Source organism: Podarcis bocagei (assembly GCF_964188305.1).
Source record: "Podarcis bocagei genome assembly, chromosome: Z".
Classification (NCBI taxonomy): Eukaryota; Metazoa; Chordata; class Lepidosauria; order Squamata; family Lacertidae; genus Podarcis; species Podarcis bocagei.
In genome coordinates this window covers 1,941,778-1,958,387 of record NC_138140.1, presented here as the reverse complement: position 1 = coordinate 1,958,387, position 16,610 = coordinate 1,941,778, and the positions used below count along the sequence as shown (strand labels likewise).

Genomic DNA, 16,610 nt, shown 5'->3' with positions numbered 1-16,610 from the left:
GTTTATAATCATGCACTATTTCACAGCAATGGCAGCAGTAAAAAACTATGCAGCCAAAATACTCGTTATTTACAGTATAACCAGCTTCAGGCTTGTGCCTGGAGTCGGAGCAAGTGGGGCCTGCTGGCCTCCAAACGCTGGTCAAAAGGAAGAGAGAGTGGAACAGGAAATGCTATATGTTCCTACCACACAGAGCCCTCTCTACCAATTTTATTTCTATGGTCTGGGTATCTGCCTATTAGCAATACAGCTCTGAGGATTTAGCCCCCTCTCATGCTAACTAGCAAGAACATGCATTTGTTAGATTTGGAGGCTAATCTCCCACAAGATCACCCCAAAGGCCTTTTGTGTATTTCCCATGTCAGCAGCAGAAACATCTGCACATTTGGGGATGCTGTGCTGTACAGAGTAACAGAAGAAAAAAGGAAAGCAATTTCCCTGCGATGAGGAGGTTGCAGGGAAACACAAGGCAGAAAGGGAAGAGAAGGAAAAGGAAAAGGAAAAGGGAGGTGGGAACCAAGGATAAGTAAGAGCAGGGTGCCTGCTGAAGTTTTGTTTCCACTAGGACAGGGGTCTGCAACCTTTAAGACAAAAAGAGCCACTTGGACCCGTTTCCGAAGAAATAAAAACTGGGAGCCGCAAAACTGGGAAGGTGACGTCGGGGCGGTGCGTGACTAGTGCACACACTGCCCCCATGCAACGTCACAGCCAGTACAGCGCCCGCCACAGTGGGGAGTGTTGGGGCGCACAATGCGCCTCCTCCCCTCGCTAATATCCACCCCGGAGCCGCGGCAAAGGTGTAAAAGAGCCACATGCGGCTCCGGAGCCGCGGGTTGCAGACCCCTGCACTAGGAGGCTGGCAGATAGGCCTGATGTGGGAGGTTTATCTTTTGATCAGGCAGCCATCCTAACCAGTGACATAGGACTGCAACTTATTAAACAAAGCCAATAGATTCACAGTGCAAGAAAAAAGATTCTAACTAAACCTTAGGAAGAACTTTCTGGAGGTTAAGAGCTATTTGACAATGGAACAGACTCCCTCAGAAGGTGATGCATTCTCCCGCATTGGAGATTTGAAATCAGTGATTGCAGGGCCCTCTGCGGTGCAGGAGGCCGAACTAATGACCCTTCGGGTCCCTGCAATTCTGTGATTATGAAAAATCTCCCCCAAACAGATAAATGGTCCTATGCAAGTTGTTTAATCTCAATATCCTTCCCCAATCTAAATACTGGCCCTGGTGCAAACTGCTATTAGCTTGTGGTGGGGAGGGGGGTGAGTAGAAGAGAAAGAGGTTGTAGCTGCCTTGTTCCCCTCCATGAAGTTAATAGCAAGTGGGTGTGTATGGTGGGGGGGAAGAGATTTGGAAAAGGAAAGGTGTCTAGGAGGATTAAATCACATCCCAGCTCTTCAAAGCAACCATGCAGGACTACAAATTATCAAAACAAAATTGGAGGAGATCCCAAGCCTCAGGACCATCATTGGTCATTAGACTACAGATGTGGCCTTCCAGATGTTGCTGGAATCAAACTACCATCACTCCTGGCTGCTGGGGAGGGGAGAGCCTGGAGCCAAGCCATATTTGGAGGGCCACAAGTTCCCCACAGTGCCCTATGGAGTTAAATCCCAAGCCACCATGGGAAGCATCCACTTTCAGGCAGGACATGAGGGAGCACATGCTGAACCCCAGGAGAAAGGAGTGCCAAAGCGTCTGGTGGAGCAGTTGTGCTCTTTCCCCACCCACATCCCTGTAGCTCTCTGGTGCCTTACTTCTCGGCTGAAGTCCACGTTGAAGAGAGGGGAAGGAGGAGGAGGAGACTGTGCGGCTGCAGGCAGAGTGGAGGAGGACACGAGAGGCGTTTTTGGTATGTGGCATGGGGCCCACTGCTCCGGCTTCCTCCGCAGTGGGTCGTCGTAAGTGGGTTTCAAGTGGCCACAAGGATCCTAGGGGAAAGGTGCCAGATCAGGACCGATTAACATCACATGGAACACAAGAGTTAGCCGCTCAAAGGCTTGTGTTACAAGAACACAGGAAGTTGCCTTGTATGGAGTCACACCATTAGTCCACTCAGCTCAGCACTGTCTCTGCTGACTTGTGGCGGCTCTCCAGGGCAGGGGACATTCCCAGACCTGCCTGAACCTGGGGAGCCAAACCTGAGACCCTTTGCACGCAGGGCGGGTGCTCTGCCACATCAGCGGCAATGCAGAATTTTGTACTGTTTGATGCTATTTCATGGTCTGTTGTAAATATACTGTTGTGGGCCGCCTTTATATTTTACATGAGTGGGTGGCACATAAACCTATTAAATATATAAATGTTCAGCTGGCAATGCAAGGAAGGCGTTAAGCTGGATCTCCTCCCACCATGCCCAAATTCCTCCTGAACTGAACCATGTGATGGCAGATAAAATCAGAAATACACAGTATAAGCTGTCTTATACTGACCCAGACCACAGGTCCACCTAGCTCAGTACTGTCTACACTGACTGGCAGCAGGTTTCAGACACAGAGATGCCATTGGGCAGTGAACCCGGGACCTTCTGCATGCAAAGCAGACACTCTACCACTCAGCTGCAACCTTTCCCCTACACTCCCACACACCCTTCTCTCTGATACTTCCCCCAAAGGAATTCACCAGCTGGCCAGGAGCTTGCTCTGATTAAACAGGCAATAGCAACTTCCCAAAAGGGGAAGCAAGCCTTGTATCCTGCCAGCCTACAACCCAGAAGTGTGCAAGGATTCAAGTGTGGTACTGGGATAAGGAATGTGGGGAGGAGGGTCACAAGGAGTCCTAACTGGCCCCTGCCCCAAGTGTTGGGTGCACTGGCTCTTGCTCCCTATGTTTGCTTTGTTTCACTTCTGCCTTGTTTTATGCAGCATGGGAGTGCTCTTCAGCTCAGAGCCATAAACCATTTAAACAGAAAAAAATCAGGTCGCAGAAATGCCCCAAAGTTCTAAGACATCATCTCATTAGGCCTAGGGAGCTTCCAAAAAGGAAGCCACACAGGAGAGTAATTCATGCAGCAAGTTTAAGTGTCCCAGGCAAATAAAATGTGTCTCTGCCTGCAGGCAAAATGGCACCAGAGGCCCTTGAGGAGGAGCTGGTTTGGGATATCTGAGAGGCCTCAGAGCAGTAAGGAACAAAGCTCCAGTGGCTAGTGGGGAACCTACCCTCAAGGAAGGCACCGTCCTCTGGTCAGCCGGCAACTGACAGGCCATGGAATGGTAGCTGTCCAAAGAGTTGTATCTCTCCCGCAGGAAGGACTGGTAGACAGTGGGGTGGACGACATCCATGGGAGGCAAGGAGTTGCTCCGGATTATGTCATCCCTTGGGTACATCTGCGGCCGCCAGATCCGCCGGCTGTCGTAGAGCGGGGCATACATCCCAGACGGGACTGGCCCATAGGGCTGCGGTGGCGGTGGCGGCTGGTAAGGAGAGCTCAATCTGTCCCGAGGGGGGAATGCGCTGTAATGGTCGCCGTATGGCACAGAAGCAGATGGGAGGGCGGATTCAGGAACATTGCTGGGCCTCACAAAGCGAGGGAGGCAAGGGGCCACACCAGCTGGGACTGTCGGTGGAGCTGGGTAGTATCCTATGGAACAAGAGACACTTGCTGAGCTTGGCCTATCATCTAGAACTTCACATTGTTCTAGGGCCAGTCTGCACATGTAGCAGAATTAGGAAGTAGGGTGGACTGTACCATGTTCAGGTCCATTTTGAACGCTTCCCCATGCAAAAATTAATAATAATAATGATATCCCCACAAGGAAAAAACTGGCACAGCAGGGAGCAGACTAGGCTACAACTTCGCTAGTGTTCTACTTGCAGGGAGACGTTTTCTTTTAAAATTATCTTCCATCCACCCACCTGAAGCCTGCAATGGTACAGATAATTCTATCACCTTGTTTTTGCTGCATGCATTTACCAGGTCTTCTTAGCTGCCAGAACTTAGCTGAACAGAACTTACTTCTCTACATAAAAACCACTCCTCTCCTCAGAATATAAGCCCAATAATAATTTCTCCCCTCTGTACACATTTAAATGGACCGGAAATATTCTCTTCTTTATATGCCACAATGTAGACTGACATAAGGCAGCTGCTGTCAGTGGAGTAAAGCTATTGGTAGAAATATTTAAGAGAAATCAAAAGTCAATGAGCTATATGAATTTTACAACATACAGCTGCTAAAGTTGGGGGAGAGAGGGTCATTTCTCATCATGGTTCCCACTCACCCACAAAGCCTTCATTAGTCTCCACTGCCATTAACTACAGAACAATAATGGTTGCTACTGTTAACTGACACTTACAATCACCTGTCTTGGAGGCCTGTGGTCATGCACAAAGGTAAGCTATAAATGTTAACAATAAATCAACAGCTTTGTGGCACCTACACATTAACAAAATGGCATAATGTTTTCTATGCTAAAAGTGTGTATAAAAGTAGTTTAGAGGCGGAGTGGGTGAGGGTGAGTTCTGAACAGTACAGATGCTGCTTGTATTACCAATGCAACTTTTTTGTGAATGACCACTGTTAATAATTATCATTGTCTACTTTTCTGAATTTTATTTACCTCTGACCTCATTGATGAAAAACCCCCACCTCCTCAATGTGCAAGCTGAATAACATTTCATTTTTCCCATCTACAAAGCCTGGTGACAAAGCCTGAGACCCTTTGTCAATTTTGCTGTGATATACCAACACGGGTACCTCTCTGGTAATTGTTTAATAAATACCTGATTAATCAATTTACAGCCCAATTCTGTGCATGTTTACTCAGAAGTAAATTCCACTATGTTTAGTGGGGTTTAGTCCCAGGTAAGTGTCCTAAGAATTGCAGCCTAAATCTGCATATGGGTATATAAAATATTTCCAAAAGAGGATGGGGGAAGAAGAGGAGATATTTTTGTTTGCAGATAGCATATTTGTTGTTGTTGTTTAGTCATTTAGTCGTGTCCGACTCTTCATGACCCCATGGACCAGAGCACGCCAGGCACTCCAAGCATATAGCATATTACACATGTAATAATAATAATAATAATAATAATAATAATAATAATAATTTATTTATACCCCGCCAATCTGGCTGAGTTTCCCCAGCCACTCTGGGCAACTCCCAATTGAGTGTTAAAAACAATAAGTATTAAATATGAAAAACTTCCCTAAACAGGGCTGCCTTCAGATGTCTTTTAAAAATAGGATAGCTTCTTAGTTCCTTGACATCTGCTGGGAGGGCATTCCACGGGGTGGGTGCCACCACTGAGAAGGCCCTCGGTTACATGTTACATGTGTTGCATCTTCTTTCTCCCATGCAAGCAGAAGGAATGCCTTTTTTAAGGTGCTTGCATCTCTTTGTAATATACAGTTGTATTAAAGAATAAATGTTAAAATCTGCCACTCAATATTTATTAGGAAGCACATTTTCAGTTGATGTTTTGAAACCAATCCATCTAGGCCAACTTTCCCCAGGTGCCCACCAGGTCTTTGGACTACAACTCCCATCAGCCCCAGCCAGCATGGCCAGGCTGGAAGAGACATTACAGTCATGTGCTGGGGCATCAGACTGAGGAAGCTTGAGCTACACACTGTGTGAAAAAGTCCTTTCTGTCCTGAATCTTACACTATTCTGCTTCACTGGATGACTCCACTAGGTTCTAGTATTATGAGAGGGGGAGAAAAACATCTCTCTAGACACACCACATAATTTTATACACACAGTGATAAAAGTTTTACTCCACCAGTGTGGGCCACCACTGAAAGCATGAAGGAAGAGGACTGTCCCTACTTGGGGCCTAAAGGACAGCAGGTCCGATGGCCAGTTCCCTCTGAAGGTAGGTCCATGATCCAGAGGTGGCCACAGAAAAGGCCAGGTCTGCTTGAGTGCCCTGTCAGTGACTCACCAGCTTGCGGGTACTGCTGGGGTTCATAGGAGAGGTGGGTTCTGGGATCTTGAAAATACTGGAGGCTGTCGGAGTGAGGCGGGTAGACAGGCATTCGAGCAGCAAATGGGCCAGCTTGGGGCGTGATGGAGTTCATCTCTGTGCCCACAGGAGGCGGCGGCGGCGGCGGAGGAGGACCTGCTGAGGTAGCTGCCACCTGACTGACAGGAGTCTTCGAAAGGGAACCAATTTTACTGGAAGAAATTCAGAAAGAGAGAGATTAAATTTAGGCCGTCTCTTGAATTATAGAAATCTTGGGGTAACTTTTAAAATTTAGGCACGTAGACAAAACCTCTAATGTTGATTTTAAAAAGCATTCCCTACATCGCAGGAATGGGGAGCCTGGGGGCCTTCCAGATGTTGCTGGACCCCCAATGCCCACCATTCCTGGCTACTGACCAGGCTGGCTGCACACATCACAGCAGGGGCCTTCTTGAGAAGAGGAATTGCCTCCTGCATGGAAAAACAACGTGTTCATGGGGGGAGTAATGGGAACAGAGGGAACATAGGAAACTGCATTATACTGAGCCAGACCACAGGTCCATCTTGATCAGTACTGTCTACACCGGGAGCACCAGCTCTGCAGGGTTTCAGGCAGGGAGCCTCTCCCTGCGCTACCTGGCAATGCCACTGGGGACTGAACCCGGGACCCTCTGCTTGCAAGAAAGATGCTCTGCCGCTGAGCTATGTTCCTTCTTTCAAGCATGGCACATACTTTTCAGAGAGAGGGTCTGCCAAGGAGCCCGGGGTGTTCTGTCCATTGGCTCCAGCTTTCCCCGCTTTCTTCACGTTCTCCAACACCATCATGGACGAGGGGTCGGCGCAACGTGGGATCAGCTGGGGGCTGCCACTCTCCAGGCTCACAATGCCGTTAGTGCTCTGTGCCATCTTCCCAGAGCTCTCCGCACTTCCCATGATGGAAATGATGCTTCCTGTCGTGGTGGAGACTGCGCTCGTGACACCGGCTTTGCCTAGCAGGGGGAAGGTTCTCACTGTGGCACTGATCTTCTTGTTCCTCAGCCGATACCTGTGGTTGCAATAAAGCAGTGGGCATGTGAATTTAGGTGACACTTCCCTTCAAAATTACAGGAACGGCTTTATTATGCCAGCTTTGCCGTTTCCTTCATTTGGCACTGGTATGTTATTTTGAGTATAAACAAGACTCCGTTTTTGTATCTACACACACCACTTTTAATTGTTTTCCGAGATAAGGAGGGGAGGAAAAGGAAAACACACATTCTGCGATCAGAAACAGGGACGGCTTCTGAAATTCTGGGGTTGTCCCTGGAAAATCAGGATACCTGGAAAGCATGCATATGTCTTTTTTAAAAAATACTAATTTTCTTTTCTCTCATTACAAATATACTTATAACATACAGCTTACACCACATCTCTCCCTCCCCCCTTTTGGACTTTCCTAAACTTCCATTTTTGATTTATTAACCTCATTCATATATTCTGCTGTTTTCTACAAATATCATATTTTTCCTTTCATTACATTATCTGCTCCCTATCCACAAAGTTGTGAATGTTTAGTTAAATCCTACCATCAGGTCAATATTCTTTCTTTGTTTCTGCAAATATAATTAAAAGGTTCCCACTCTTTTTCAAAATCCCTATTGTCCTTTTCCCGAAGCCTGTGTGTCAGCTTCGCCAGTTCTGGAAGGCAGGCATATGCAGAACAGCTTCCACATTTGTATGGGCCTCAGATTGCTCAGAAAAGCCCATTTATTATTTCTTAAATTGGAACTGTGTGGTAGAAAGGCTGGTGACCTCATTATACATCTTTAGGCGGCAGGTGAAAATGGTCTTCGACCAGGCTTTTGGCTGACAGACATCCAATGCTCTTTTAAATGTGTTGTGGGAGGGGGGGTTATTTTCTTATATTTTTATGTTGTGAACCACTTCGAGATCTATGGATGAATATAAATTAATAAATAGATGGTGATAAATTGGATAGGGCTTGCCACAGCATCTGAAGATGTTCCAGGAAAAGTCAAACCAAAGGGAGACTGGACATCAGGGAGCCATCCCCAAAGCTAGATCCTTTTGAGTTGTCTTGAAGGAAGGGTCACTGCCGAGACTCCCACCTACTTCCCTCCTCTGCCCCACAGTTCTCTGGCTCTGGCTCCATCCCCCCTCCAAATCTGAGCAAGGGGAGCTCCTCTTCAAATTAGAGGCAGGTGACTGTTTCTGCCAAAAGTAATTTGAGAAAGGCTACAGCATTACAACTCCTCTGGTCAATGGTGGTGGGTTTTTCTAAACTGGTTTATTTATTTACATTTCAAAAAAAATAATCCATTAGTAGTTAATTCAATTTTTAAAACGATAGAAAATTGTAAAATTGCATATTTAAAGCCTTTTCAGTCTTAATAATTCATGCTGTGGCATCTTTTGTATTCCCTTGTAAGACTCTTGCTGTGTAATAAGCTTGTTTGATAATCTTTATCATTATTGCTTGACTGTCTCTCATGGTATGTTAAAGTATGCTGAATAGAATTTATTCAGCCTCGTGATTTTTTAAAAAAATCTCTGCCACTTTTCAGTTTGTTTTTAGCTAAGCAATCTTTGTCAGTGCCAAAACTTTTTGTCCAAATTCACTTACGGTGCATCTTCAATGCAGGAAAATAACATACTGTGCAGATAAGGAATTCGATGGAAACCCAGTTGATTAGATAGCAAAGGGAGTAATGTTAGCATCTTAAACTTATGACCTAAACGTAGATGAGATGGAACGTTTTGGAAAGCTTGCTATCATTTAAAGAAGTTCATGATTTAGCTAGGCCAAATACTTTTTTTTGGAGGGGGAGGCACTGTCAAAGTAAGGTACATCAACATATTTACATGAAATATGAGGGTGGTATCCAGCTAAATAGACCTGCTAGCGCAAGTGTAGAAAACTTTTGGCCCACCAGATGTTGCTGAACCACAACTCCCATCAGCCCCCCAAGTGATGGTCAGTAGCCAGAGATGATGGGAGTTGTAGTTGAGCAACTTCTGGACGGCCAAATGTTTCCTCCTCCAAGCATACCTGCCATCTTAAAGGCAAAAGAGATCAGGAATTACTCACACTGAGATGTTGGCATGGCTTCAGAACAAAAGGAGGCCTCTGAGGATGGAACAAGAGGACACAGAGAGATGCAGGGATGGGGGAACTACAACTGCTGTTGCATGACAACCCACTCCCATCTTCCCTGGTCTGGAGTCAATGGGAGTGGAGTCCAACAACACCTGAATGACCGCAGGCTGCCCACCCCTGCATTAAGGGAAAGCTCTGTATAGGAAAATAAAATTATAAAAGGGATTTAAAAACTAAAGAAAATTGAAATGCATGTGAAAAGGGCTAAGTGAAGTTAAGGTTTTGTCTGCAAGGAAACTGTGAGAGAAGGACAGGACATGTATGTAGAAGCTACTGCTACAACTGTTAAAGATCAAAAAAGGAGCGGAAAATAAGAAAGTTGCTGTGCCTTGAGATTAAGCCAGTAGAAGCCAGTATAAGGAAGTGCTGCCATATATGAACACAGCCACCCCTTTGCTTGTAAACCTATAAATGCTTGTGTGTTGGTTTCTTTCCCCATATTTGGGTGTTACCTCTCAACTACCGGCTGGCTGAGGTTGTATCACACTGGCCTTACAACGTCTACGTAAATGTCCTGTTTGCCCGGCAGTTGGAGTCTGGATCTTATTGGCCATCTAGGCTGAATCCACAGGGTATTATTGAACTGCAATACTTCCCCACCCACCTACTTCCACCTTCCTTGGTCTGGGGCCAATGGGAAGTGGAGTACAATGACACCTGGAGGGCAGCAGGCTGCCCATCCCTGCATTCAGGGAAAGCTGTGCATCAAGCCTCTCCTACAGCGCATCCACCAGCTTAGGGAGAGTTCCTGCTCCTCCCGCACTTCCCAGTACTTACTTCTCCAGCTCTTCCTGAGAGTGAGCGAAAGTGCAGTTGGTCCCTCGCGGACACCCGCCTTGCTGTCGCAGGTCACGGCACATGCTTGTTTTGTATTTGCTATTTGGTTGCAGCTTTCAAAACGACAGAGGGAGAGAGGGAGGGAAAACATTTCATTACATAAACCAAGCCTGGAATAAATCCCCACCAGAGTTGTTGCTGACCCCACTAGAATGAGAGAACCGCATTTGCAAGACTTTCGCCTTACTGACAGCTGTGCTGGGTTCTGTACTCACCATAAAATTGAAGAATTGTAGGTTTGGAAGGGACCTTGAGGGTCATCTAGTCTAACCCTATGCAATGAGGGAATCACAGCTAAATAATCCCTGAGATGTGACCACCCAACCGCTGCTTAAAAGCCTCCAATGAAGGAGAGCCTACCGCCTTCCAAGGGAGACCGTTCCACTGTTGAACAGCTCCTACGGTCAGAAAGCTCTTCCTGGTTTTTAGTTGGAATCTGCTAGTCAGTTAAGCATGAGAACTTTCATAGTTCTGTTAGTCCAACATGCAACCACGCTGAGAGAACATAAGAAGAGCCATGAGCGGTGGCCCATCTAAGTCCAGCATCCTGTTCTCACAGTGGCCAACCAGAAGCTTGGGGGAAACTCGCAAGCAGAACAGGCGCACTCCCTCTCCCGCCCTGTGGCTTCAGCCACTGGTATTTGGAAGCCTTACTGCCTCCAACCAGAAGGTGTTAAGAATATGCCAGGCAGCATCAGAAAAGAGAACTAACCAGGAGAGTCACTGCCTGCCTCTCGCTCCTATCCTAGAAAAGCCCACAAGTGCCAACCCCCATGAATCCAAGAAACAAACAGCAAGCTACTTCCAAGGAGTTAAAAAACCACCCCAGCAACTATCCCTATGGACAGCCCCAAAGCCCTATCTGGCCCATGGATCATTGGTTCCTTTCTTTTCTTTTCTTTCTTGTTTTAATTTTTCTTCATGTATATATTTTTAATTCTACAGTTATTCTTATACCAAAAAAGTTAGTTGGACAGGTAAACACTTTTACATCTTTCTTTTTTTTTGTTGTTGTTGTTGTTCTAATTCCTGTGGGCCAACGAGGATCCTATAGTGTTGCAGATTTATGCTGATTGTAAAAATGGAATGACACATAAAGGTAAAGGTAAAGGTACCCCTGCCCGAACGGGCCAGTCTTGACAGACTCTGGGGTTTGTGTGCCCATCTCACTCTATAGGCCGTGGGCCAGCGCTGTCCGGAGACACTTCCGGGTCATGTGGCCAGCGTGACAAAGCTGCATCTGGCGAGCCAGCGCAGCACACGGAACGCCGTTTACCTTCCCGCTGGTAAGCGGTACCTATTTATCTACTTGCACCCGGGGGTGCTTTCGAACTGCTAGGTTGGCAGGCGCTGGGACCGAGCAGCGGGAGCGCACCCCGCCGCGGGGATTCGAACTGCCGACCTTTCGATCGGCAAGCCCTAGGCGCTGAGGCTTTTACCCACAGCGCCACCCGCGTCCATGCTTAATACTTTGGTTCCTAAGAGCAGTTAGCCAGATGCCTCTGGCCACCCGTAAGAAAGGCACAAGCACCACCTCTTTACCGCCAGCCACCGGGAATTCAGAAGAGTCATGGCAGCAGGTGGGCATTCCTAGATTAGATAAATTCTAATACTTAGATACATATGTACCTTACTGAATCATTTTAAAATATACTTTTCTTTAGTCCCTTGGACCCAGCTGCCTGCGGCAGGGGGAGCGAAGAGGTGCAATCTCCCTTCTCTCCCCAAGGGAGGAGCCCAAGGTGGCAAACACAGTAATAATAAGTAATTAAAAGCACACTAAAAACAGATTCCAAACATTCAAAAACATCTAAAAATAATAAACACAATGAACCACCTAAAACAAATGTAGGAACAGATATACCCAAATCATGTGTTCAGACAGTCCTACCAAAACGGGGGGGGGGGGGGAGTCTAAAATCAGCAGGAGTCTAAAAGTGCAGAGCCCAGGTGCCACCACAACCAAGGAATGACTTCTTAAAAACAAAGAGCAGACATTTTGTGGCACTTTTAGAAGCGCAGGTTCTGCAGATCAAAATGACCAATTTGACATATATGGGATAAGGCAATTGCTTAAAAAACTAGTCCCATGTTGTTCTGGGCTTTAAATACCAGCAACAACACCTTGACCTCAGCCTGGTAGTGAACTGGCAAAAGGTGCGAATCTCTGAGCACAGGGGAAGATCCTGAGAAACTCTTGGTCCCGTCAGGAATTGTGCAGCCGCATTCTGCACTAAATGCATTTTCCGGACTAAGCACAAGCGAAGCCCGACATAAAGGACTGCAGTAGCTGTGGAACCAAGGTCTCTCTGAAGCTGAATGATTTCACCCTCAAAATGTGCAGCCAGAGGTCTTCCCCCTCAGTGGGGGTCAGAAAACTCTGGACCACCATATATCTTAAAATTTTATTCACATCCCAACTCTACAGGTCAAATCTTAACTGCCGAGAGTAGCTGGGGCAACCTAGTCAGAGGGCCAGAACACAAATAATAAAATTATTATTCCCAGTTCAGGAAGCTGCCTACACCTTCTCTGGGATTTCAAACAGATGTCTTTCCCCCAGCCAGTCCTCTATGGAGAGACCGGGGACTGAACCCGGGAACTTCTGCATGTGGAGCAGGTGCTCTGCCCCTCAGTTAAGCCCCTTTGTTGGCCGAAAAGCAAGCTAAAAACAACCAGCTAAATAATATCAGTCAGTCACCTGTGGAGTTTCATGGCCTTTCCTACTGTAATTCTGAATGAAGTCCACCAGGCCATGGACAACTGTCTTCACAGCCACCATGGCATTTTCCAGTTGTTCCCATGTTGGAGATGTTGCATCTGTGGGAGCAGCAAAAGAGAAGGAAGGGGAAAGTGAGCTATCTGCAGCAAACAGGAATGCACCACATTTTTTGGTCAGTTACAACTTTTCTCTTGAGCTAAGCAGAAACAATCTTTGAAGTGCAGGGCTAAACTAAACAGGAACTCTGCTGGTGCCAAAATTCCCACCAGGCTACACTGATGCTCTACTGACATGGCATCATTTTCTCACAGTATTTTTCTGGTAGAGCCAAACTGGAGTCCTAAAATTTTGTTTTCCCAGATTTGTGATTGGGCCTCTACCTCTCTACTGCTTCTACTATCTCACAGTTGGCAACTGCATAAACTGCCTCCCCATATGAACCAACCCAGACCCTTATCTCATGATCTGGAGCCCTTCTTTGCGTGCCCCCTCCATGAGAGGTCTGGAGGTGAGAACGTGAGTACGGGTCTTTTCTGTGATGGCTCCCCACTTGTGGAATGCTCTCCCCAGAGAGGACCACCTAGCATCCTCTCTACATTCCTCTTCTCCCAGACCTTTCGCTAATTAAATAATTGATGGCCTTTTAAATGGTGTATGTTTGAATGGAGGAGTGTTATTGTCTTATTTGTTATCATGTTATGTATTTTTGTGTTCTTATACCATAAACCATCCTGTGATAATCAGATGAAGGGCGGTATATAACTTCAACCAACCAGGCTTCCTTTACCAGATGTCTTCTATATGTTTTGGACCACAACTCTCATCAGCCCCAGACAGCAGGCAAGGGGTCAGGGTTGATGGGATTTGTAGTCTAACGACATCTAGCAGGTACCAGGTTACTACAAAGAACGCACTCCTGTGGAGGAAACCGCACAGAACAAGATAAAGATTGTCCCATGTGACGAAAGCATATCTAGGTTTCCCATGGCATGCCCAAATCTTGCTGTGAGTAAAACAACTAAGAAAGAAATCCCCCAGTATACAGTGAAAAGGGAAATAAAATTATCCCTCTCCTTTCGTAAGGAAGGAATGTAAAACAAAATGTGAGTGTGCATGCTCACATGCAGACCATTCACATACCTGGATTAGGATCTATGTTGGCCAATAGCTCCAAATGGGGACGAAGCCTGTTTAAATTTGCAGGGTCTCCCGTACGTTGCAGAACAATGGTCAACTCCTGCACACTTTTTGCAAAGGATTCTGGGGACTGAAGCTAAAGAAAAGAAACAAACAAACAAGTGCTATAATAATAATAATAATAATAATAATAATAATAATAATAATAATAATAATAATAAATTTATACCCCAACCATCTGGCTGTGTTTCCCCAGCCACTCTGGGCGGCTTCCAATAAAATATTAAAAATACAATAAAACATAAGAATCCTTGGTGCAGCGGGGAGGTTGGTACACCAAAAGGAACCCTGTACTGCTTTGCATTATATGAAGGAAATTCTACTGTGACCCTATGAAGAGGCCTGCTGGATCAGACCATCTAGTCCAGCATCCTGATCTCTCAGCAGCCTCTCCTGGGAAGTCCACAAGAAGGAGGACCTGGGCACAAAAGCAGGTTCCCCACTTGCAGCTCCTAGCAACTGGTATTTAGAGGCCTATTTTTTCCCAACAGTAGAGAGAGAACATAACCATTGTTTCTTGTAGCCACTGATAAGACTTATCTTCTGTGAATTTGTCTTATCTTCACTACATCATGTGGGAGCAAATCCCGTAATTTAATTATGCACTGTGTGAAGAAATACTTCCTCTTCTCCAGCCTGTTTTAGTATTATAGGAGAGGAAAAAGAGTTTTTTTTCTACCCACTTTCTCTACACATATTTTTGTGGATCAAGAAACAGAAGTTTTTCTTATAGAAGTTTTTCTTCTATAAAATGGTTGCTGTTTGATTGACCTGAGCTGAAGGTGTAGGCAGGAGAGAAATATTCCATAATTAACAGCACGTCTTCAGGTTGCATGAACTGAGAATCAGTGCTGAGAGGCTGTATCTCTCAGCTCAGAATCTGCCCTATGCAGCTTCATCACCAGACGTAGTGCTGTATTCCAGAAAAAAACAAATAAAAAGCAACTATTCTGTAGCCGCTACACACCTTGTCAATAATGGACTGCATGTGGGATTTGTGGGCCAGGTCTCCATAGAGTAGGGAAGACCACTGCTCTGGTGATATCCGAAGGCCGGCTTCCATGGCAATGTGGACAATCTGAGCATCATGTTCCCTACGCAATGCCTCGTAGCTGCGAAATTCCTCTTTCAGTTGCATCAGGGAAGAATCTTCATCTCTTTTGGTGACCTACACAAATCAGTAAATGAACAAACATGCCTGTTGTTGTTTAGTCGTTTAGTCATGTCTGACTCTTCATGACCCCATGGAGCAGAGCACGCCAGGCACTCCATGCCTAGTGCACTCAAATATCGATTTAAAGGACTGTGGGGCTGCATCCATGTGCAGACATAGTCCATCTAAACCACACTGCCTTTCAGCAGAATGCATGCTGATACCCCCATGCATATCCAAGAGTGCATTTGATGGAAAGGAATGCGCCCCATGATTATTGTGTTATCACCAGTTACTGCTGTCATGAACAATACTATGCTCTCACTGCATAGATTTAAACTTTTCTAAAATTGACAGGGACTTGTCATTAGGGTAAGGAATCACTGCCTCTACTCAAACCCATATGGTAGTAAGTTGCTTTGGCTGATCTTGGAGAAGATAAAAAAATAACAAATGTAATAAATAATAAATGGATAGAACCAAACTTTTTGAAAAATATATTAGTTTTGCACTGGTCTTCCTTTGAAGTTTTAAAAGAAGTGGTCAGAGAGAGTACCATGAGTTAATTCTTATTACTAAATTACCCTAACATTTTTTGAGGTATTGTAACCAATATTTCATTAAAAGCAACTTTGCTAACTATGAGTTGCCTAGCTGCAGAAAACCTAGAATGATTTTTTTTACTATGAAATTTACTTTACCAGCAGGGTCCAGGGTGGGCTATAACAATGTAAATTTCAGAATTAAAAACAGTTAAAACAGATTAGAAATGGGAAACTCGAAAGCACTGCACCTTGAAGCATGAGGCTCGATATAGAAGCTGTACCACGTGGCCAATGCTGGTTTTGGATGCCTGGGGGAATCTTGGCTCCAGCCTCTGGACAACAAAAAGCACCAAGACTTTCCTGGAGAGGGCTGAGCCGTCTTCCAAGGCCAGCAGCACCAGCTTCAAGGCTTCTTCCTGCATAGCTAGAAAGCCATAGGTTGACGTTATTTAGGGTCTAGAAATGCAAGGGCAAACCATAGCAGGTTAAAGGATGTAGGCCCAAACTATTCTTTGCCTGAACCTTCGCAACAGTGAAGGCTGGGAACTTAAAATTATTTGTTCCAAAAATAAACAGAGCCCACCAGCTTCTACCCAAGGTGGGAACCTGGTAGGAAGTTTTCTCAAATAGTGTCTGAGTGATGAACAGCCCAATCCTAGATGTATCCATTCAGAAGTATGAGTCTTAGTTCCAAGGGAACTTGTACAGGACTGTGGCCTCATTGTTTCACTCTGACAAGTCCCTCTCTCTATTTACTCCAGCTAGGGGTTACCTGGACCGAGGAACTGGCACCCTCGTGCCCGGACAGCGGCCCAGAGATTGGCAGACAGTTGCTGAGGGTTCTGGTGCTGCAATATCAGCTCAGTGACAGTTCTCTCCCCGAGGGAGCGGGCTGCCCGCATGGCCCTGACCCGGCCTTCCTCTTCCACCAGCTGACAGTTCACTAGTGTCACCAGTTTCCGTTGCATAGGCCGGCTCAGTGCGCTCTGGTTCAGGCTGGCAATGCCTTCAGAAGGAGGAACAAAAGGAGAAAGGTTAGCAGGGAGGCCTTCTAATCAATGTGAAAGGCAAGGATTTCCT

The 16,610-nt window shown here is 45.9% G+C and overlaps 2 protein-coding genes across 5 annotated transcripts in view; one reads left to right on the top strand and one right to left on the bottom strand.

Annotated features, from left to right (window-relative positions):
* The window catches only part of RABGAP1 (RAB GTPase activating protein 1), a 189,824-nt gene that overhangs the window by 30,468 nt on the left and 142,746 nt on the right, over positions 1 to 16,610 (top strand). The gene's annotated exons all lie outside the window — the stretch shown is intronic.
* The window catches only part of RC3H2 (ring finger and CCCH-type domains 2), a 48,635-nt gene that overhangs the window by 14,623 nt on the left and 17,402 nt on the right, over positions 1 to 16,610 (bottom strand). For all 3 annotated transcript variants that reach the window (XM_081179655.1, XM_081179657.1, XM_081179656.1), the window contains 10 exons: positions 16,303 to 16,536; positions 15,779 to 15,954; positions 14,800 to 15,000; positions 13,776 to 13,908; positions 12,615 to 12,733; positions 9,854 to 9,966; positions 6,653 to 6,964; positions 5,899 to 6,131; positions 3,170 to 3,591; positions 1,769 to 1,942 (listed from right to left, as the gene is read on the bottom strand). In XM_081179655.1, the coding sequence (XP_081035781.1) occupies positions 1,769 to 1,942; positions 3,170 to 3,591; positions 5,899 to 6,131; positions 6,653 to 6,964; positions 9,854 to 9,966; positions 12,615 to 12,733; positions 13,776 to 13,908; positions 14,800 to 15,000; positions 15,779 to 15,954; positions 16,303 to 16,536 (2,117 nt within the window). The remainder of the gene's footprint in view (positions 1 to 1,768; positions 1,943 to 3,169; positions 3,592 to 5,898; positions 6,132 to 6,652; positions 6,965 to 9,853; positions 9,967 to 12,614; positions 12,734 to 13,775; positions 13,909 to 14,799; positions 15,001 to 15,778; positions 15,955 to 16,302; positions 16,537 to 16,610) is intronic.